The 20,321-nt window shown below is 56.8% G+C and overlaps 16 protein-coding genes across 17 annotated transcripts; 9 read left to right on the top strand and 7 right to left on the bottom strand.

Moving 5' to 3' along the window:
• Positions 1–41: 41 nt before the first annotated feature.
• Positions 42–1,294, bottom strand: KRP23_683 (uncharacterized protein; the record flags this gene model as incomplete). Its single annotated transcript, XM_067891834.1, has 3 exons — positions 42–690; positions 760–926; positions 1,034–1,294. 3 exons carry the CDS (start codon positions 1,292–1,294, stop codon positions 42–44), a joined length of 1,077 nt encoding a protein of 358 aa, XP_067751245.1.
• A 1,497-nt stretch (positions 1,295–2,791) lies between these two features.
• On the top strand, positions 2,792–3,346 carry KRP23_684 (uncharacterized protein; the record flags this gene model as incomplete). Its single annotated transcript, XM_067891845.1, has 1 exon — positions 2,792–3,346. One exon carries the CDS (start codon positions 2,792–2,794, stop codon positions 3,344–3,346), a length of 555 nt encoding a protein of 184 aa, XP_067751246.1.
• A 773-nt stretch (positions 3,347–4,119) lies between these two features.
• On the top strand, positions 4,120–4,647 carry KRP23_685 (uncharacterized protein; the record flags this gene model as incomplete). The annotated part of the gene is made up of 1 exon (XM_067891856.1): positions 4,120–4,647. One exon carries the CDS (start codon positions 4,120–4,122, stop codon positions 4,645–4,647), a length of 528 nt encoding a protein of 175 aa, XP_067751247.1.
• Positions 4,648–5,906: 1,259 nt separating this feature from the next.
• KRP23_686 (uncharacterized protein) lies at positions 5,907–6,317 on the top strand (the record flags this gene model as incomplete). The annotated part of the gene is made up of 1 exon (XM_067891867.1): positions 5,907–6,317. The coding sequence occupies one exon, from the start codon at positions 5,907–5,909 to the stop codon at positions 6,315–6,317; it is 411 nt and encodes a 136-aa protein (XP_067751248.1).
• Positions 6,318–6,408: 91 nt separating this feature from the next.
• On the top strand, positions 6,409–7,113 carry KRP23_687 (uncharacterized protein; the record flags this gene model as incomplete). Its single annotated transcript, XM_067891878.1, has 1 exon — positions 6,409–7,113. One exon carries the CDS (start codon positions 6,409–6,411, stop codon positions 7,111–7,113), a length of 705 nt encoding a protein of 234 aa, XP_067751249.1.
• A 273-nt stretch (positions 7,114–7,386) lies between these two features.
• On the top strand, positions 7,387–8,025 carry KRP23_688 (uncharacterized protein; the record flags this gene model as incomplete). The annotated part of the gene is made up of 1 exon (XM_067891889.1): positions 7,387–8,025. One exon carries the CDS (start codon positions 7,387–7,389, stop codon positions 8,023–8,025), a length of 639 nt encoding a protein of 212 aa, XP_067751250.1.
• A 199-nt stretch (positions 8,026–8,224) lies between these two features.
• KRP23_689 (Electron transfer flavoprotein subunit alpha, mitochondrial) lies at positions 8,225–9,353 on the bottom strand (the record flags this gene model as incomplete). Its single annotated transcript, XM_067891902.1, has 2 exons — positions 8,225–9,202; positions 9,339–9,353. 2 exons carry the CDS (start codon positions 9,351–9,353, stop codon positions 8,225–8,227), a joined length of 993 nt encoding a protein of 330 aa, XP_067751251.1.
• A 301-nt stretch (positions 9,354–9,654) lies between these two features.
• KRP23_690 (Dolichyl-diphosphooligosaccharide--protein glycosyltransferase subunit 2) lies at positions 9,655–10,074 on the top strand (the record flags this gene model as incomplete). The annotated part of the gene is made up of 2 exons (XM_067891913.1): positions 9,655–9,880; positions 9,950–10,074. 2 exons carry the CDS (start codon positions 9,655–9,657, stop codon positions 10,072–10,074), a joined length of 351 nt encoding a protein of 116 aa, XP_067751252.1.
• A 423-nt stretch (positions 10,075–10,497) lies between these two features.
• Positions 10,498–12,414, bottom strand: KRP23_691 (uncharacterized protein; the record flags this gene model as incomplete). Of its 2 annotated transcripts, none has more annotated exons than XM_067891925.1 (1): positions 10,498–12,414. In XM_067891925.1, one exon carries the CDS (start codon positions 12,412–12,414, stop codon positions 10,498–10,500), a length of 1,917 nt encoding a protein of 638 aa, XP_067751254.1. The 2 variants fall into 2 exon arrangements, with proteins under 2 accessions (XP_067751254.1, XP_067751253.1); XM_067891924.1 differs by having other exon boundaries at positions 10,498–11,400.
• Positions 12,415–12,540: 126 nt separating this feature from the next.
• On the bottom strand, positions 12,541–13,731 carry KRP23_692 (uncharacterized protein; the record flags this gene model as incomplete). Its single annotated transcript, XM_067891937.1, has 1 exon — positions 12,541–13,731. One exon carries the CDS (start codon positions 13,729–13,731, stop codon positions 12,541–12,543), a length of 1,191 nt encoding a protein of 396 aa, XP_067751255.1.
• Positions 13,732–13,992: 261 nt separating this feature from the next.
• Positions 13,993–14,700, top strand: KRP23_693 (Tenascin-X; the record flags this gene model as incomplete). Its single annotated transcript, XM_067891948.1, has 1 exon — positions 13,993–14,700. The coding sequence occupies one exon, from the start codon at positions 13,993–13,995 to the stop codon at positions 14,698–14,700; it is 708 nt and encodes a 235-aa protein (XP_067751256.1).
• A 214-nt stretch (positions 14,701–14,914) lies between these two features.
• On the bottom strand, positions 14,915–15,322 carry KRP23_694 (DNA-directed RNA polymerases I, II, and III subunit RPABC2; the record flags this gene model as incomplete). The annotated part of the gene is made up of 1 exon (XM_067891959.1): positions 14,915–15,322. The coding sequence occupies one exon, from the start codon at positions 15,320–15,322 to the stop codon at positions 14,915–14,917; it is 408 nt and encodes a 135-aa protein (XP_067751257.1).
• A 154-nt stretch (positions 15,323–15,476) lies between these two features.
• On the top strand, positions 15,477–16,379 carry KRP23_695 (RNA-binding protein 42; the record flags this gene model as incomplete). The annotated part of the gene is made up of 1 exon (XM_067891970.1): positions 15,477–16,379. The coding sequence occupies one exon, from the start codon at positions 15,477–15,479 to the stop codon at positions 16,377–16,379; it is 903 nt and encodes a 300-aa protein (XP_067751258.1).
• Positions 16,380–16,483: 104 nt separating this feature from the next.
• On the bottom strand, positions 16,484–19,105 carry KRP23_696 (WD repeat-containing protein 75; the record flags this gene model as incomplete). The annotated part of the gene is made up of 1 exon (XM_067891981.1): positions 16,484–19,105. The coding sequence occupies one exon, from the start codon at positions 19,103–19,105 to the stop codon at positions 16,484–16,486; it is 2,622 nt and encodes an 873-aa protein (XP_067751259.1).
• Positions 19,106–19,274: 169 nt separating this feature from the next.
• KRP23_697 (uncharacterized protein) lies at positions 19,275–19,883 on the top strand (the record flags this gene model as incomplete). Its single annotated transcript, XM_067891992.1, has 1 exon — positions 19,275–19,883. The coding sequence occupies one exon, from the start codon at positions 19,275–19,277 to the stop codon at positions 19,881–19,883; it is 609 nt and encodes a 202-aa protein (XP_067751260.1).
• A 25-nt stretch (positions 19,884–19,908) lies between these two features.
• Positions 19,909–20,280, bottom strand: KRP23_698 (uncharacterized protein; the record flags this gene model as incomplete). Its single annotated transcript, XM_067892003.1, has 1 exon — positions 19,909–20,280. The coding sequence occupies one exon, from the start codon at positions 20,278–20,280 to the stop codon at positions 19,909–19,911; it is 372 nt and encodes a 123-aa protein (XP_067751261.1).
• Positions 20,281–20,321: the final 41 nt, after the last annotated feature.

Here is a 20,321-nt window from a genome sequence, read left to right on the forward strand (position 1 = left end):
TATATACTCTTCTATTAAGTGAGACCCTGCGGTTGTTATATCTAATGGCGCTGCGAGGACACTGGGGGGATATCTCCGCTGCTCAATAGATTGATAGTTTTGGCTTTCTTGGCCTTGCGCTTCTCGTTGCGACTGACGGACAGCACCAGCGTGGAGAACTTCCAGGCCGTACCCGGGGTCGTCATGACGCCGGTGGGCTTGCCCTCTTCGGTGTCAGATTTGTCCTCCGGATTGTTCTTCTTGAAGGCCTTGACGATGAGCGTGCCGTTTCCCTTGGGTCCGCTGCACGCGATTGTGTAGTTGGCAGCCTCGTTCGTGAGCACGCCCACGTACTTGGAGCGCTCGCTTTTGATCGGGTGTCCCAGCAGTTGCCGCGCCAGGTCGTGGTTGTTCACGTGGTCCAGTACCAACTTGTGCACGTAGAATGGTCGGTTGCGCAGGATGCGGATGGCGAAGAACGACGCCACGCCGCCGACCAGCACGCCGCCAATCACGGGGAAGAACATCTTGTTGCCCAGCGACTCGGACTTTTGATGCGTGACGACATCCTGGTTCTGTAGGAACGACTCCAGAGCTGAGAACTGCGTGCCGTCCTCGCACTCCACGCTCAGCGCGTCGAACGTGACGATGCTGCTGTCCTCGTTCTCCCCCAGGTGCAGATTCTGACGGTAATGGACAACCACACTCCCGCTACAAGGACAAGATACCACAGTTAGCTATCAAGCCTCACGAAGGACTAGCAGCAGATCAAGCACGTACTTGTCGCCCTTGACACGGAAACTTCCCTCGCCAGCCTTGGGCTCCACAATCGATCCGTCGGCGTCCAGCTGCTTGATCCGCTCAAAGTCCTTCGGGTAGCCCACGGTCTCGAACACGCGGCGGTCCTTGACGACTGCACGCTTGGCCATGTTGAAGATGCGCACATTCTAAGCGATATAAAGGCAGGTGACGTTAGCACAACTTCAGCTTTCGCTTTCGTCATGTCGACAAGTGCAACATTCGAAATAAGATCTAAATCACAGCCAGTCCGCACCTCGTCTTCCTTTGCGTCGCGGCTCTTGAAGCGCGCGACGACGCCCATGGCCGACACGCCCACGACCACGTAGGCTAGGAGCATCTGCATCGTGGGCGAGAGCCCCGAGGCCGTGACGCCCTCCTTCAGCCCCAGCGGCTTGCCAGGGTTCGACTGGCTGCTGAAGCGCGCAACCCATACGCGACGTCTGTAAGACAGAGCCAAGGGCTTGGCATCTTGCGTCAAAACGCTCCCGGCGCGCCGTAGCAACTGCGCCAACATGTCGGCGGAAATGTGCGGCAGCAATCGGTACGGGCTTGTATTCGGGATATACCCGGTCGAAACCGATCTTCCGTTTTGGGAGGTATCTATGTCACTTACCCGTTACAATTGGTACTTCATATCACCACTTTCGAGTGTTAGCTGCGCGCCAGTCATTTTTAGACAGAATCCCCTCGGTTTCGACATCAGTTTGGAAAAAGCCCTTGGCTTGCTGAAGCAGTCTGTATTATTGCTGTTTATCGTCGTCGTCGTCACCACGTTCTATGTCAGGAGTTTACTTGCTCTCCTCCGTAGCGCTAGCTCTGTTACAGACGTGGGAAAGGGATGCTTGGTGGTGGCCGGGTTCGTTCTGAGCTCGGCCTTCTCACTGTTCAGGCGTTGATGAGAGTGGAACGAGGGGGCCTCCACCCCCGCGGGCCTAGATCAGCTCCTTACATGCCGAAACTCGATGTGTGTTGTCTTCTTCGTGTAGTGAGCACTGATACTGAATTGCAGCGGAAGAGCAGCTCGCTGCAGTTTTATCGATTTGCTCATAAGAACGCGAGCACTAAAAGCACACGTTTAATCTCCTCCGTGATCGAATGTGCCGTCAACTGTGCTCACAGCTCTGCAACCGATGTCCCTCTCGTGGCCATTGCCAGCGTGGCAAGGAGTATGATTGTCTGGCATGCGCAGAATACCCTTGAGTGGACTATGGTACCATTGGAAGCCTCACAGCAAATGTGTAACCAATGTAACAAAGTTTAGCTAGAGAAGGTAATCTGATGAAAGCAAGTTTGCGGTGCGTCTTCGCCAATGAACGTAGCGCCGCTTGACGTACCAGCCCAACGTGGCCAGATAAGTCTCGCTCCGCTGACACTGTCAGTGTCAGCTGGGTGCCATACCTCATATGCGGCAGTGGATTTTTCCCGGTGTCCGCGCCAGTTGGCGGTGGGAAGCACTCCATACTCGTCAACCTGACGGTCAAGTTTGACTTGCTGGGTACAGCGACTGCACGGCGGGTTGATTTCCGCGATTTCTCCGCCAACAACGGCCTCCACCAAGTCTTCTGCATGATCGCAAGACAGCCCGCCATTACGCTGCCGTTAATGGACTGGCAACCGTCAGCCCGGCTTCTTCTTCAACGGCAAAGGCGACTTGCTGTCCGCATGGCACCCTGCAGCCGCGCTTTTGCCGCCTCAACCATGCGGAGATCGATATCCAAACCGCAGCAACGGCCCTGATGAAGCCTACATAGCTAGAAACTTACTAATAGTATGGCAAACAACAACCACACCTTATAGGTCCAGGTTGCAGTAAGTCGTTTTTTTAAGTCGCTTTTTAAGTCGCTTTTTTGGTCCCACTCTTTCTTGGGTTCGCTTTGAGGTTGTTCTCAGAAAAACCTCGCGGAAACCACATGTCGCAGGCGCGTCATAATGTACCCAAAAAAAAAAGTCTCACGCTCAGGAGCCATTCCCCAATCTACTTCCGAGCCAAGAGAACACCAAAAGCTTCTAGATGCCGATCGGCGCCGTGACTTCCACCAACCTGGCGTACCTGCGTCTGGGCCTGCGCGGCCTGCAGTTCTTCTGCAGCCTGCTGGCCATGTCCTTCGCGGCCGCGGGTTTCTACAGCGGCGGCTCCACCCACTCGTCCACGTTCGTGCTGCTCATGGGTTACACGGGTATGCTCTACACGCTGTGGTACGTGGTGTGCGTCGAGGTGTTCCACCTGGCCAACCGCCCGGCGGTGCGCCTGGAGCAGGCCACGGACGCGCTACTGGCGATCGTGCTGCTCGTCGCCGGCATCTGCCTGGCCGCCTCGGACTACACGAGCACCTGCGGGTACGGCTGGCACTGCCACAACCTCCGGGCCGCCACGGCCTTCGACTTCATCGCCATGTTCTTCTTCCTCGTGTCGCTGGGCCTCTCGTTCCTGGGAGGCAGCGAGGCGGGCCACGGACTCACAGACGTGCAGGTGGAGGAGCCCGTGCCCTACCACCAGAACGCCACCCCCACGTCGGGCGCGCTGTCCCCCATCGGCCACTCGGACGGACCTGCCTCCAAGGTGTAAGGAGCTTCAAGAAACTGGGGACGGACTCTCTAGCTGCGTGCTGTCGGACATGAGACCCAGGTAACACGTAAATGCAATTCAAGTCAGTATTTTACTTCGTTCTTCTTCTTGTCAGATATATCATTCCTTCCCGCGACGACTTCACCGAGATCATCCGGCCACAGTGCGTGTTGAAGTCAGTGTGTATACATAAACCTAACATAAAACATAAGCCTAACACAAAAAACTCAAATTGACCAATCAGCGCCAAGGCAACTTCAACTTGCCTTTTGCAAGAGGTCCGTCAGCCCGTGCCGTGTACTGAGGCCTCTACCATTTTTGTCTACACATTGAGCTGCACCGCTGTGCTGCACGCGTTGTGGCCGTCAAGGTCCTTTACGTCGCTTCACCAACTGACAATGCGGGTTAGAGCTTGAAGGCCAGGCCCATGAATATAGCACACAAAATGCTGGTGTACCAGTGTCATGAAACGGAGTGTTCAGCGTCTCGACTGCTCTAGCCGGCGTTCATTTCCATGCTTTCTGTGTCGAAAACATGCACTTTAGGCTTCTCATCCCTGCAACTGCACTACCAACAAGTACTTGGCGTTACCGCGTGCAGCTTCGAGAAAATTTCCTGGGCGGACAGACGAACGCTAGATTTCTGAAGTTACCGCACCCGCAGTGAACAGCGAAGGACCCACCAACGTAGCACTGGAACGCTACGCTACGTCCATTTGCGCTTTTCTCCGCAACCAGTCACTTCCTCTCAAGCTCACCAAGATCGGTCACACCATGATCGGCCTCCTGACCCCGACCATTCTGGCAAGGACCAACCTAGCACTGCGGGTAGCGCAGCTTATGAGTTGTCTGCTTGGCATGTCCTTCGTGGCGGCGGGTGGGGTCACCTTCCACTCGTCCAACTTCGTCTTGCTCATGACCTACACCGGAATGCTGTACACGCTCTGGTTTGTCGTGGCTGTGGAGATTTTCAACTTCTCTAGTCGACTGGCGCCTCGCGTCGAGCAAGCTATCGACGCTGTGTTGGCCTTCATGCTGCTGGTGGGCGGCATTTGCCTCGCCGCGTCCGACTACCTCAGCTACTGCGAGTTGTCCTGGCACTGCCACAACCTCCAAGCTGCTACCGCCTTCACCTTCATCGCAATGGCCTTCTTCCTCGCGTCGCTGACGCTGTCCATCCTGGCCACGAGCAAGGCCACGTCTGGCCCGACCGAAGTGCCGGCGCAGTATCACCTTGAAGTGACCCCCACCGACACGCTGTCCCCCATCGAAGGGCTCAACTTGCCCAGCGCCAGGGTGTAGTAAGACGAATAAGGCAATCCATCACCCAAACTCTTCATCCGTTTAGTGTTCCCAATGTGGCAGCTACAAACTGTATTCGCACCACAGGAACCAAGGAAATAGTGCTGACCCCATAGAGCTCCGGTGCTGAAGCATCAGTGTTTCCTCTTCAACACCGCAGCATCGAAGCGTCAAGTGTCCAGCGCTGTATCCTGCGCGTATGGAGCCACGCGAATATGTGCAGGAGCGCTGGGCTCACCACCGCCAGAAAAATGAGATATCGCTGGCTGGAAACGTTGGCAATTTCTATGAAGCGCTCAGGTCAGTTCATTCACACTTTGTCGTTTCTACTACCAAGTGCACCGATGTCCCTGGAAATGGTTCTCGTTATCGTCCTCCCGATCGCGGTGAGCGTCTTGGTGATCGCGCTGATGCTCAAGTTCGTGCCAGGAATTCTGGAAGCCTTCAGGTCTCTCTGTCACCGACACGAAGCCGAGAAGACAAAGGAGCGCATCGATCTCGAGGGAGGCGGCGTCATACTGTCTCCAGAGCCATACCACATGACCTGGTCAACATCGGGGTACAAGGCATACTCCCCCTTCGGCGAGACCCCGAAGACAACATATTCAGGGCTTCAAGTGATCGAGAGGCCGCCTCGATCGCCGCGAGTCATGACCAGCTTGATCTCTCCAATCCGAACCGGATGCAGTCCACCGAAGCGAGCAATACAGGGAAGCGAACGAGCAACGCTGGCACAGTCGCCTGTGGCCGTCGGCTTCCCGTCTCCAGCAGCGAAGAGGCCGTTTGGACGGTTCGTTTGGCTTTCTCCCTAGACAGCGTGTTAGACCTTATAAACTCGCTTCAATGGAGTCTCGTGCAGCTTCGCACACCTACAGATCCGCGTTTGTCGTCTTCGTTCTGACTCGTTAGATTCTCGGAAAGACCACAGCAATTCCTCAGAGCACGCGTGAGCGGATGGGAGTCTTGGACAAGAACCCTCGCACTCGAGCCCCTTCAACTTGAATTGCACCTGCATCTCCATCAGCTGCCATGTGGAGAGCTCGAAGGTATCCGAGTTATCGGCTCTATGCCGGCCGATGGTCGGAACACCTTCTGCCTCCACGGGGTGCCAACCCGCCATGAGGCACCACATCTGACCAGCACCGCACAATCCAGAACAAGCCTCACTTGGATAGTCACTCCTCATCCCTCCTCATCGGAGCTCTTGCAGACGACAAGTTCCGGTGGCCACACTTAAGTTCGCAGCGTTGGCAGCAACCATGATCCCGCTAGAAGTTCTCATCCCGTGTGCAGTGGTCATGCTGCTGCTCATACTCGCGCTCAAGTGCTACCCGGCAATGCGCCCCGAGCCGTGCACCCTCTGCAATCTGCCGCCCGCCCCGGTCACCGTAGTGGGGATCTCCAACCTCGCCGTTGGGAGCTCGCAGACGTCGTACCACCTAGCAAGACCGACACCAGTGTCCAAGGCGCCAGCACTTTCGCCGATTCGCGAAGAAGCTAGGCCGTCGGGGAATGCCCGAACGAGCAATGCAAGTAGCGTGCAGCGTGGTGGCACCAATAGTAGCTTGCCGCAGTCTCCGATGGTGATGACCAGCCTCGTATCTCCATTTGACGGCGTGTGCTCGCCCCCGTCAACGATGCTGACACTCCCCTTCGTTGCTATAGTATGAAAAACCGCTGAGAACTCATTCAATACACACCGTTCTTGTCTCGCCGTTAGGACAGCTTGGACGCCATGTCTCGAGCGTGTCCTCGTCCCGGATGCAAGTATCTCCTGTTCCCAAGAAGTCCAAAGATTCCTCGTTTTCCATTCTCCAAAACGCTACGGAAGACGCAAGCAACCAAGAAGACTGGAACCAACCGATCAAGGTGGAAATGACGCAAGGAGGTACGATGCGATGGGGCCGAACGTTGCTGCGCTTCTTGCAGTTTACCTTGGCGTTGGTGGCGCTGGCGACGATATCGCGCGCGTTCGTGGGGGCTTCTTACTACGGCTACTCGAGCATGCTGGGTAGCAGCGCGGCGACGTACACACAGCTCGTGACCTACACGTCGATGCTCGTGGGGCTGTTCCTGTTCCTTTTCGTGGAGCTGCTGCGGTACTTCAAGCGTCCGACGCCCCGTATCGTCGAGCAACTGATGGATCTTGTTCTTGCAGCCATGCTGGTCGTTGCTGGTATCGTGCTGGTCGTGTCGGACTACGTCGCGCACTGCTCCGTGTACGGGTACATGCTGCGCTGCAACCTGCTCAAAACGGCGGTGGTCTTCTCGTTTCTTACAGCAGCGGCACACTTGGCGTCGTTCTTGCTCAGTTCCTGCGAAGACTACGGCAGTAAGCGCGAGCGCACCGGAAGTCACAGCGACTACGACAGTGAGACGGGTCACGGTCACCCCAGTGCTGGTTACCATGCTGAGGCCACTCCCACGGGAGCCTCGACACCGAAAGGCGCGTCCAACCGGGTGTAACTCGACGTCGCAAGTGAGGAAGTATCTGCAACCTGGAAACGGAGAGCAGGTTGTAGTTCAGTTTTTGAGGATTTCTAAGGAACATGAAAGCGCTATCCCAGCAGGGAGGCGTGAAGGCTTAGCTTGAATGTACAACTTGAATTGTACCTTCGTTTTCTGCACTTGAGCGGCACCTTTCGCTTGCTGTCGACAGTCCCCGGGTCTCAGGCGAGAGCATCCATAGAATCTCTTGCACCTTCAGCTCATTTCCGAAGGCCACGTTGTTCGGGCACCATGGCGTCGAGAACAGCGCGTCCCAGCTCCATGTGTCTCTTGTGCACGCGTGTGCTGTTGCGTTTCATCCAGTTCTGCAGCTCGTTGGTGGCCTATGTGGCGCTGCAAACGGCCTGCGTTACGAGCCAGCGCACTGCTGGGAGCCGCTCCGTTGGTGTGGTCGTGAGAAGTGGGGCCGTGAACTTCGCGATGGTGATCAACTTCTTGGCGTTCGTGTACGCGTTCGCCTTCCTGATCTTCATCGAGTGGCTCCGGATGTGCAATCGGCCGGTGCACCTCTGCGAGAAGGTCTTGGACTTCGTGGCGCTCGTGTGTCTAACGGTAGCAACGCTTGTCCTGCTTCTGTCGGACATCTCGCTGCATTGTCGCGGGAACTACGGCCGCTTCCTGCACTGCGGGGGCCTGTATCTCGCGATCGCCATGTCATTTCTCTCCATGGGGAGCTTCTTGTCCATCGTGCTGCTTGAGTGGTGTGCTGAAGACGACGAGACACGTCGACCAGAAGACCACGAAGCGCAGCGGCAGAATGATCGTGGATCCGGCGCTTACTCTTATCATGGCAGTCCACGTGCTGGAGCAACGCCCGTGCCTGTGATCACGGCGCAGCCACCACAACGTGCTCCTCCAGCCTCCACCTGAACAAGCAGCCACACAAGACAACAAAGCAGGGAACCTCAGAAGTAATGGACGAATAGCACTCACTATTGCGATGAATATGGGCGTTGCGGCCTGTCGTATTTCTCGGTTCTGGCCGCCCAAGTCGGCTTTAAACCTCACGACTTGCGTCACAGCTGACTCGGGGCTCAGTACAGCGCTGGATCTAAATCCATATAGACATTTAGACCTTCTCGGTGAGCTCAGGCACCGCGTTGAAGAGGTCGTCCACGAGGCCGTAGTCGGCCACCTGGAAGATCGGGGCCTCCTCGTCCTTGTTGATGGCCACAATGGTCTTGCTGTCCTTCATGCCAGCCAAGTGCTGGATGGCACCAGAGATACCGGCGGCCACGTACAGTTCGGGGGCCACGACCTTACCGGTCTGGCCGACCTGCAGTTCGTTGGGCACGAAGCCGGCGTCCACCGCCGCACGCGAGGCGCCCACAGCACCGCCCAATTTGTCCGCGAGTTTGTAGAGCAGCTCGAAGTTCTCACCGCTCTTGAGACCGCGGCCGCCCGAGATGACGACGCGGGCAGAGGCCAAGTCCGGGCGCTCCGACTTGCTCACCTCCTCCGAGACGAAGCTCGTCTTGCCGACCGTGGGGGCCTCCGGGGCCGGGCTCACTGAGGCGTTACCACCCTCGGCCGCGGCCTTTTCGAAGCCCGTGGGGCGCACCGTGATGAGCTTCACGGCGTCCTTGGACTTGACCTGGGCGATGGCGTTGCCCGCGTACGTGGGGCGGAAGAACGTGTCCTTGTCGGCCACGGCCAGGATGTCCGAGATGGGGGCCACGTCCAGCTTGGCTCCGGCGCGCGGCAGGTAATTCTTGGACGCGTTGGAGCTGGGGGCCAGCACGTGCGAGTACTGGCCGGCTGTCTGCGCGGCCACCAGCAGCTCGGCCACCTCCTCGGCCACGTAGTGGTCGTACTTGGCGTCGGCCGCGTGCAGCACGTTCTTGACGCCGGCCACCTTTGCGCCAGCCTCGGCGGCCGGGCCGGCCTGGCTGCCCAGCACCAGCAGCGTGATGTCTCCGCCAATCTGCGTGGCGGCCGTGACCGTGGCCAGCGTGGCGCCCGAGATCTGCGACTGGTTGTGCTCGGCCACCACTAGCGTGGACATGGCCGAGCTACGCGGGGTCTGCGTGGCGACGCGGCGGATAATCTATAGCAGTGCAAGATACATTATTAGATCACGTTGGCCCGCACGCCACAGAAGGTGCATGGAGACGGCCGATAGCTCGTTGGACAGCAGAGACGCGGACGAACACGGACCTGCCGCGAGATTGCCTTGAGCGTACCTGTCGGGCGAGCATGATGAACGGGGGAAGCTTGATGAGCGCTTACGAGCGGATCTTGCAGTGACGAGGGGCTCGCAAAGCACGCGCCGGGTCGTATACTGAAACACTGATGTCCTTTCCCCCGCCAAACTCGATCCCGTACCCTTCAACTTTGACCTCTCGATGTGGATTGGATGAAATCCTACCCCAAAAGTAGCCCAGCGCCGGGCCTATATGGTGTGACGTACACTACACATCCAATATAGTGTGGCACACACTGCCTCCACGCGTCCAGTTCGGCGGCTATCTTCCGATAGTCCATCGACCGAGATAAGCCATGGCTAAGAAGACGGCAACGGCGGGCGTGGGCTCCATCCTGGGCGACTTCGTGGCCAAGTATGACAAGACGACGCCCAAGAAGATGAAGCTCATCGACGGCTTCCTGGCCTACGTGCTGGCCACAGGCGTGCTCCAATTTATCTATTGCTCGCTGGTGGGCACGTTCCCGTTCAACTCGTTCCTCGCTGGCTTCGTGTGCACCGTCGGTGTCTTTGTGTTGGCTGGTGCGTGGTCTCCTATTGGGGGTAATTAGTATGGATCTATTTGCTGACGTTTTGTGGGCGTTGCTGCAGTGTCGCTGCGGATGCAGATCAACCCGGAGAACAACTTTGGCGACCGCACAGAGCAGCGCGCCTTTGCGGACTACCTCTTCTGCAACATTATCCTCTTCCTCGTCGTGTTTAACTTCATGGGCTAAGTGTCGAGCCTGGTGAAAGTCAACAGATACGGAAGGAGCGGTGGAGGAGAGACAGATACAGGCAGGTGAGGGACGCACGAGTCTTTCGCCCCTCGATTTTTGCGTGAACGAGAGATAACATAATTGCATGGAGCGAGGTTGTGGGCATTAGACTTGAGCTTCGATCCGTTTGGTTGTTATGTTCAAGCAGCTACAGAACTTGGCGCGTCCGTTAACATAGCATTCTGCCGCGTGTTGTTACTGCTCTCGTTTGATTCGTTTAAATTGAGCTTCATCTAGGCAGTAATTGGCTGAAAAGGGGCACAATCAAGTTGAAGTGAAAGGCAACATCACCATAAATGCCTTCAACTTTTTTTGCAATCTTAATTACTCAAGCCAAACAAGAAATGGATTTCTGTAAATGTACACGCTATGGATACTCGATCACGGTGGCGTGAACCACGTCTCGCTACAGAAGGCGAAAATGTGCGTCCAAAGCGCCACTGGAAGTCCGTTGGTTCTTGCAGAGGCCATGAGCGTTGTCGACACACCGCGTCGAAACCTAGGGGGATAGTGTGCGTGACTGAAGGCGCTCCACTGCCTCATTGACTGCACGAGAATCAGCGCAAAGGTGCCGTGCTCGCTAGGGGCGCACGCCGCGCCCTCGTCCTCGGCGTTGACCCACTCACCCTGAACCACGGCACCATCTGGGCTCATATTACCCTCGTACGTGTACACGCCCACCTCACGCTTGACAACATATTGCTGACGATACACGATACCAGAGGGCCCCCAACGCCCAAAAATCGGGCTTGTTTGCTGGAAAATGCGCTCTTTGCTCTGGCCAAGGAGCTTCCCACCTGGCCACAGCTGCAGCTTGAGATCGAACGCGTACTCGTAGCCATCTGCATCCGTTGCACATCCAGATAGTTCGTACTCGCCCGACGTCAGCACGCGGATGACGTCGTCGTCGTCGTCGTCTATCTCGATGGCATTTTCAACATTGCTGCCAGCATCGGGGTCGACGCTCAGCAATTGCTGCTGCTCTGGCTGCAGTCCTTGGGACGGATCGGTCGGACTGCTATCATTCGAGGAGGCAGCTTCAATCTTCTCCGTCTTGATCGGGATTGGAGTGAAATCCACTTTTTTAAGCTCGAGCTCGAACTCTCCGCGACCTCCTTCATAACCTTCAGCGTGACCCTCGTCTACATTGCTCCATTTGCCGCTGAGTGTCTCACGCCTCTTGCCATTTGAAGAAACATGCTGGACCTTTGTCCTCCGGCCATTAGAAGGACTCGCATCACTTTCTTCAATGACAACTGCGCCAGAGTAGCGGAAGTGGCCCATAGCCTCGCGTACGCGGTACTCCAGTACGTACACCACTCGATTCGCCTGCCAGCGTCCTTTGAGTGGGCAAACTTGCGGCTGGACTACTTCACGAGAAGTTCCTCGCAGCGTACCATCAGGCAGCAAACGTAATGTGACCAGGCATTCATCTTTCACTGTAGCCATAACAGGACGAGGGCGGCCTCGTCGTCCATTCCTCGGTATGACAGGAGCCGCTACAGACGGCGTTTCATACGTTGTGAATCCTTTAAACTCATATTTGCCAGGTCGCAACGGATACAGCAACGACGGTGGTCTCGATTGCAAAGAGGCCGCCTCTCTCTCGGCTTCCTCTGCTTCCTGCTGACGCTGGTACCATTGCACTGGTTGCAACTGGAACACCTTTTGATCTGAATTCGACTCCGACAGCTCCTCTCCAATGCGTTCCGCTGCATCACGCATTGCCACTGTGCTGGCCGACGACGACAACTCGAACTGATGTCTGTCACGAACGTGTAGGTTGAAAAACCGCCAAGTGCCCAGTGCTGGTGCGTCGGGAGCCATCGGAACGTGCAAATGGCACGTCAGCGTGTGTCGATCCACGTGGTTCAGTCTCTTGGTTACCTCGAACGCACAGCAATACTCAGCCGCCGAGGCCTCGCACTTGGTAGTCGACACCACAGCCTCCTCCACCGGAACGACCTGTGCGTTGCCTATAACATGCGCAATGACAATTCCATCCGGGTGGTCGGCAATGACTCGTCGCTTGCGCTTCTTCCTGTTAGTGACAGCAATAGGGTCCTGCTGCTGCCTCCGACGCACTTCGCCGTGCAGGGAGCCATCAGACGCGATTCGCAGGTGAATGCGGCTCTTTTCAGCTAAAAAGCCGCCTACACAGCCATCGTAAACGCGCTCTAGAGGTGTCAATAACGTTGCAGGTGACTTGGTGACTTGGTCACTAGAGGAGAAGCTGTCGATGTTTCTGGGGAAGGCGTTAGAGCCCACGACGACTGAGCTACTGTACGGCCCGTCCATTATTGGTTATGGTGGCGCTGAAGACGTCGCGTCGGAATGGGACAATTCTATAGGATGAAAATAAAAATGGAGACTGTGGATTTGCTGATTATTGGGAGAGAGATAACTGCTACGTGAGACTTGGATTCATGGCACGTTTGCGGTGTCGTTATCGCTGTCTTTGGTCTCATTTGGTGTCAACGACTTCTGCAGGTCGCTGCGGAACCAGTCGTAGCCGCAAAAGGATACAATAGAGCTCCATAAATGGTTGGGGAGGATGCCATCTCGGTGGGACGCAAGCAGTATGAGTTTCACGCACTCCCTGAAGGCCGCCGTGTAGTCCTTGTGATACGCTTGGCTCCAGACTCGAACAGCCTTGACCAGCTGGAACTCTAAAATGCCGCGCTCCGCTTGACTTGTGCGCGGGTCGAGGTTGCCGCCGAGAACTCGCAGCTCGGAGTTCTGCCACGTGCCGTGCAGCCCTGGACGAACCGGCGTACCAAAGTAGATATATGTGTGTTTGTTGCCGTGCATCTCGTACTGTAGCAAATAATTCAGGCCGCTTCGAGTCCACATCCCAGCGAGTGGGCATTCCTGGCTAAAAGGCAGTTCACGCGAAGTGCCGGCCATCATTCCGTTAGCTTGCAGCGTGAAGTTCACAGCACACTCGTAGACGAAGGCATTCTCCGCGATCGTGATGCCCTGCAGCTCATACCGTCCCGGCGTCAGCGGGTGCAACGGGTTATCCAACGGTTCCAGTCTGTGTGCGATTGGTCTCAAAGCAAAGTCCTGCGCTTCGTCTGGGTTCTCTCGGATCTCCACAAACCGTCCCGACATGCCATAGGCGATTGAGAGATGAGCGATGCACTTGACGATCTGCGATCTCATGCCTTGGGCGCCACGACCCCATTGCACGATCTTAAAGTGCGCCACATAGCACAATGGTAGAGTCGGATCTTGCTGTCGTTCCGGTGACATCTCCACCAACGCGCGTCCATCGTAGGCCAGCAACTTGGCATTTCTCACTTCATCTTCAGCTTGTCCTTCGTCCTCTTGAAGTGCATGATCGTCAGCAATGGCATCTCGTGTCTGCTCTTCTTCGACATCGTCGATGTCTTCTATGGTTCCACGAACAGGAAGCTCCTGATCAATTGCTACAGGTTCTAGAAGCCTGGAGGTTGAGACCGGTTTGATGTCCACGCGGAGGCTGTTGTCGTTGTGGACTGTGAAGACGAAGCGGTGATCTTCACGCAGGAAGGAAAAGCTTCCCTCGCACTCAAAGACCTCCACCACGTCCGTCATGCTCGCGTTCTTGAGTTGATAGCCATCCGGTTTCATTGGCGGAAATGTATCAACACGTCTCATTCGCTGTAATTTCAAGCGTACGATTGGTTGATAAGTCTGCATCACGTCACAGATTTCGGCACCCGAAGATACCGGTGAAGAGTCGTGCAAGCGGCGATTCACGGCGACGGTTGCTGCGCGATCCTCCATGGGATCTTTCACGTTACCGCGCGCGCCTCGCTCTCACTTCCATACAGTGCGACCAGGCAACAGCCTCCGACGACTCGACGGCAACAGGTTCCGCAGAGCTGAAGCATGCTGGGCATGTCCAAGGTGGCCTTGTTCTGCGTGAGTGCGGCGGCGTTGCTGGCGTGGATGCCCGAGGACGTGAGCGCCTACTGCCCAAACGGATGCAACGCACAGGGAACGTGCGGCAAGAACGACAAATGCACGTGCTACGAGCGACAGGATCAGGCGGACGAGACAATAAAATACCCAGCGTTCAAGGGCGCCGACTGCTCCATGCGAACGTGTCCCTACGGCGAAGCGTGGGTCCAAGTGCCTTCCGCGACCAACACCGCCCACCAACTGGCCGAGTGCTCGAACCGCGGCCTTTGTGACTACTCAACTGGCCACTGCACGTGCTTTCCAGGCTACGAAGGAAAGGCCTGCGAGCGATCGGAGTGTCCTAACAACTGCAACGGCCGTGGTATCTGTCTTACACTCCAAGCGATCATTGCCGGGTCCCCGGATAAAACTCCTCTAGCACCGAGCTATCATCCAGGGGTTTATGCTGCATGGGATGCCAACAAGCACATGGGCTGCTACTGCGACCAGGGCTATCGCGGGCCGGACTGTTCCCTCAAGGAGTGCCCCAGCGGCGACGACATTCTGCTCGCATTCGGCCAAACGCAGGGCCGTGACTGCGGTGGCCGTGGCAAATGCAACTACGAAACGGGCGAGTGCGAGTGCTTCCCAGGCTATTACGGCACCTCATGTGAGTCGCAGACCACCGTCAACTAAGACCAGGAATCGTAGCCATCAGACAGGAACCGCGGCTTACAGGGAGGACAATAGCCAGCGCACACCACTGCATTGCAGTCTTCATTGCAGCTCTAATTCCTCGTCGAATATAGCGCTTCCAACGTCAGTCCTCTGTGTCAAATGGTCAAAGTCTCCTCTGAATCGGCATATAAGATGTTGTGTATGTTGTATAGCAACCGTCCGTCTCCTCTATCTACTCAATGATGAGCTCGTCGATGCTCCAGTCCTCGAACGAGTTATCGGGCAGGTACCGGCGGATGATGATGGGGATTTTGCGCTCGCGCAGCTCCTTCATGGCGATCTTGAGCGGGTCCGTCTCGCCCTCAATGTCCACCATCACCGGCGCGTTCATGGAGATCTGCAAGGCGCGCGTCCCCAGCACGCGGGCGCGCTCGTACTTGGTCATGTAGCGGGTCGTAACGCGGTGCGCGTTGGGCTGTTTGTGGGACTCGTCCAGCACCTGCACCTTGTTCTGCTCGTTTCCTGCGTCGTCTCCGCCTTCGTACAGATCATCCGCCGGGACCTCCTCCTCGAGTTCCTCCTCCGGGATCTCCTCGTCCTCCATGTCGCGGTGGTTGGCCTCGTCGTACTCCTCGTCCATGGTGTCTGCTGCTCTGCTTTTCGCCAACTAGCATCCACTCAAGTCGCATGAAACATTTCCAGCCAATGGAAACAAACCATTCACTGGTGATTTTCATCCAATCCTATTCGCTCGTTATTTCATCCACTGAGACGCAGGAGCGTTATAGAAGTCGATGGCGGACCTGGACGACGAGTTCGCGCGCTTCGAGGCCGAGATCCAGTCGCTAGAGCAGGCCGACGACCCCAAGCAGGATGAGCAGCCGCCTGTGAAGAAGACCAAGACCGTATTGGCCGAGCCCGTGGCTAAGCCCAAGATCTACATGGCTCCGCCGCGCCCCGCACCCGTGAAGAAGCCACTGCTAATGGGATCGTCGACTGAAAGTACTGAAATAAGTTCAGTAGACGGCCGCATGAAGCTCAACACGCTGGAAGATGTGGCGGCCCACCGTGGAGCGCTCAGTGGCTTCCCAGTAGGCACAACGGGGGAACATGCAGCTACAGTTGCAGCTGCCAGGAACGCTGCGTCGTACAGATCCACGCAGCCTCGTGTGGACATGGAGACGGGCCACGTACTGTCCATGGAGGAGCAGGACATGATGAACAGGCAGCAGAGCGTGTACGAGTACGACCCCAGGAGAACTGCGGCCAGCATCGCTGCAGGACCACACGGCAGAGCTGATGGTAAGAAATCCAAGCGACACCTGCGACTTGCCGGTGGAGCTGTGTGGGAGGACCCGACGCTAGAGGACTGGCCCGACAACGACTTCCGCCTGTTCTGCGGAGACCTGGGCAATGAAGTGAGTGACGAGCTACTCGCGCACAGCTTCGCTGCGTACGCGTCGTTCCAGCGCGCGCGTGTGGTGCGGGACAAGCTCACGCACAAATCCCGCGGGTACGGCTTCGTGAGCTTTGCCGACCCGTTCGACTGCGCCAAGGCCTTGCGCGAAATGAACGGGAAATACATCGGCAACCGGCCCGTCAAGTTGAGCAAGAGCAAGTGGCAAGAGCGGAACATTGATGTTGCCAAGAAGAAAATACGAAAGCGCAAGCGTGACAAGCACCACCTTTTCAACTGATGCGGCCGCTAGAATACACTTGGGCCTTTCACAGATGTGACTGAAGGATACACAACGGCGAGTAGCTAAACACGAAAATCTATTTCATCTTACGCGAAGTGCATCTAAGCCTTCTGCGTCCTCTTCTTGCGGAATGTCTCGAGCAGTTTGGAATATGTCTGCTGCTGCAGCTCCGTGTTGGCCAGTTCCTTCTCGACCTGGAGCTTCATGCGCTTCTGCTGCTCGCCATTGTCGATGACCGAAGTTTCCTCCGCGGTCTGGTGCTTCTGTTGCTGCTGCTGCTTGCGCCGCTTCTTCTTACTCTGCTTGGCCGTCTCACCATTTGCTCGCTTTGCTCCGTTGCTGGACGCCTCGCCATTAGCCTCAACGCCCTGGTGCGGCTTCGGCAACATCGTATCCATGAAAGACCTGTACAGAGCCGTCATCGACGGCAATACGTGGGCCGGTGCGTCAAACAGGCTGCTAGTTGCTGAGCCATTGGTAGCCGCGGCACTGTGTTCAACCGGCTTGGTCTCATTAACATTATGCCCGGGAGCAAGGCCACCCCTGGCAGCATTGTAGATAGCGCTGAGTGCCTTGGCCTCGTGCTCACGATCCTTGGCAGCATCACGCTCGGCAACAGCAGCCACGTGGGCCACCTTGCGGCGCCGGGCTTCCAGCGACCTGGCGTTGGGCCCATCCAGCCTCCATACGCCGGTGTTCATGTCGAGGAGCACAATGTCTCCGGTTCCGGGGTGGAAGCCAGCACTCCACAGTTTGGTGCCGAGATCCACGACACGCACGCACTTGGGCACAGGCGTCTGGGGGTCGAACACGAGCACCAAAGTCTTGTTCGAGGTTTCGTCCACCGGCACCCACACAAGGAAACGCTCGAGTAGCGTCTCCTCGGCCACGCCAGCACCGTCCGGAACCGCGTAGCGCCACCACAGCGAAAGCGTAAGCAGGTTCCACACTTGAACTTGGTTCTCAGTCACCAGCACCACGAAGGGCGAGTTAGCGCCAAGGAACACTATCTGGCGAATCGTTTGACCATCAGCCGACGGAATCACACGACGCAGAGAGTGGGTATCAATGTCCCAAAGCGTAAGCTTGTTGCCGTATGCCACGGCAAGCAACGAGCCGTCACGCGCAAAGTTCACAGCCGTAACGGGCTCATCGCGGAAGCGAACAACAGCCTGGCAGTTCCATGCCGTACCACCTGCAGCGAGCGTCGTCTTCTCCCAAACCTTAAAGTCGCCAAGCTTGTCAGCAGTCACAACACAACCGTGGTGAGCGTTCGGAGAGAACGCCACCCCAGTCACATAAGCCCGACCATGAGGGGCATCCACAGCAGTGTTCACAAAGAAAGATCCATCCACCCGACGTGAGTAGAATCGCAACGACTGCGCCTCGCCCACCTTCGCCTTGCTGGGCGCGTGAAGAGTAACAAGGTCATCACCGCGAGCACTAAAGCGCAAGTGCGACGCAATCAGCATTGGCAGCACCTCCTTCTCCGTACGGGTAACCTGGTTACGCTCCGACAGCAGCAGTGCCTGCAGGACACGGTCAGCAAACGGTTCGTAGAACTGCAGCACACCAGCGCCCGAAGATCCGTTCAAAACAAGTGCCTTGGAAACCGGATCAGTCGTGATCTGACGGCTTGGCACCGTGAACGCGGCTGAAGCACCCGCGCGGGCCAATCCACGCGCCTCCCACTCCTGCTCACGAGTCACAGGGTTGTATTGGAAAAGAGAGTTGTCGGCCAGGCTAACAGCGTAGATGCCACCGTCCAGACGGGGAGCGATGCATTCCACCGACGCTGGAAGACGCGGCAGGTACGCACGACGGCCGGACTCCAAGTGCCACGACACGAGCACGCTCTCTTCACCACCAGACATGAGGAACTGACCGTCGCTAGAGTACTGAACGCAGTGAACGGCGTGCGAGTGCCAGTGCAGCATTGCGTCCGAGCTCTGGACCTGTCCGTCTCGGAAGAAGCGGTGGATCTGTCCGTACGTGTCGCCCACCGAAAACTCACAGCTTGTCGGGCTCAATGCAACACACGTCGTGTTGTGCGTGTGGACGCGCTTCTCCTTCTTGACGACGCGGCCCGTGTGGTCGTCGTCTGTGAGCTGGTTCATCCAAATGGACGTGATGCTCTTACCACCAATAGCTACAAAATAGTCTCCAGCAACCGCGTTCTCTCCATCTCCCTGTGGCACCAAGTAGCTTTGCATGGCGGCCGCCTGGAAGCGGTCTCTGGAGTTCTTCAGCAGCTCACGGCCGAACTTCTTGCTTGGTAAGCTGAACTCGAAGACGCTCCAGCTCTCGGTCTCGCTCTGCACCACGAGCAGCAGCAGCGACGGGTTCGTGCGGCTCGAGCCCATCCACAGCAGCGGCTTGCCCGTGGGCATCTCCAGCAGCGACTTATGCTCCTCAAAGTCCCAGACGACAATGTAGCCATCTGCGTACGCGGCCAGCAGCTGCAGTGCGTTGTGCGGATGCAGCGCTAGCGCTGTCACCGCGCTTTTGCCGGTCGCGCGCACACATTCGTGCAACACGCGCCCGCTCTTGGCGTGCAGCACGCGCACGACGTGTGATTGGCGCTGAAACACGTAGCGTCCGTCGGCCGAGTACAGCAGCGAAGGCACCGTCAGTCCCACGCGGTCCAGAGACGGCGCGGCGGCGGGAGGCGGCGTCAGCAGCTCCAGCTCCTGCTCCTGTTCACGGAGCGTCATGTCAACCATTTTGGCTGGACGCGAGTGTGTCAATGGATGCTTGGCGACGGGTGGAAGTGAGGTCTGACGTCCGGGTAGTCAGTAATAGATTGTGTGACGCCTGAGTAGTCAATAGTGTGGTGTACGTAACTTCAACTTTCCGGTGTAATGGCTACACTATATTTGGTGCAAGCGACTGATGAAGAAGATGAAGGGATGCCTTGTGGTGCCGCAGGAGGGCTGGACGGCGCTGCAAGAGCCATTGCAGTCGTTGGGGAGCGAGGGTGTGTCCTCGGATGTCAAATCTTTTGAGTTTGGACGTGGACCGAATAGCGGTAGCAAGCGACTGGCGACCTCGCGAGTGACGCGAGACAATTTGATGCATCAGATGGAGACAGTTGTGCTGCAGGAGGCGGAATTGGGCTCTGCGCTAGAACTGCTGGACTACACGAGACAGCGGTGCACGCAGCAGCACGACGCCATTGTGCAGCGGCTTGAAAACTGCGAAGTTATGCTGGGGAACTTGGAAGGAGGCGGCTCGACGGATCAAGAGCAATCGTTGCCTGTTGCAAGCCTCTTGTGTGGAGAGGAGCGAGTGAAGTGGGAGAGGACCAAGGAGATGGTCACGACAGTACTGCCGGAGGTTCTCATGCGACTGGAAGACAACATCGAGCTGAACAATGCCAAGATTCGCGAAGTTCGCGACAAAATGGAGGAGCTTCGAGCCCAGCGCCTTGCTCTGCGAGAAGAGATCGCAGTCCAAGAGGAAGATATCGCGTTGATGCTCACCAATAAAACGATTGAATAAAGAATTGCTAGTAGTTTAGTTGCTCTTAATTTCTGTCGAGCTGGAGACCAAGTGGCTCCAGGGGCGACTGCATTGCCTTGTACTCCGGACTTTGGCTGTCGTTTTGCGTCTTGTTGCTCTTCGGTGACAGTTCGATGGACACTTCGATTGGAGCGTCGTCGGTATCAGCGAAAAAGCTTTCAGGCAGCGGGTGGGTCTTGGTGTTGTACACAATGCACAGCATCAGTGTACTCGAGTTGAGCGCGACGAAGAGAATGTTGGGGCCCATGATGATCCAGTTGTCCTGCAGCATGCCGTACGTGAGCCACATGACGTTGTTGGTCAGACTCGCCATCACCATGTGTGCATTGATGAAGGCGGCCGATTTGTACTTGAGCACTTGAACCACCTTCTCCATCGGAGAGGCGTACAAACAAATAGCCGTCGCATCGCCAATGT

This window comes from Phytophthora ramorum (assembly GCF_020800215.1).
Source record: "Phytophthora ramorum isolate Pr-102 chromosome Unknown Phyram_PR-102_s0001, whole genome shotgun sequence".
NCBI classification, from domain to species: domain Eukaryota; phylum Oomycota; class Peronosporomycetes; order Peronosporales; family Peronosporaceae; genus Phytophthora; species Phytophthora ramorum.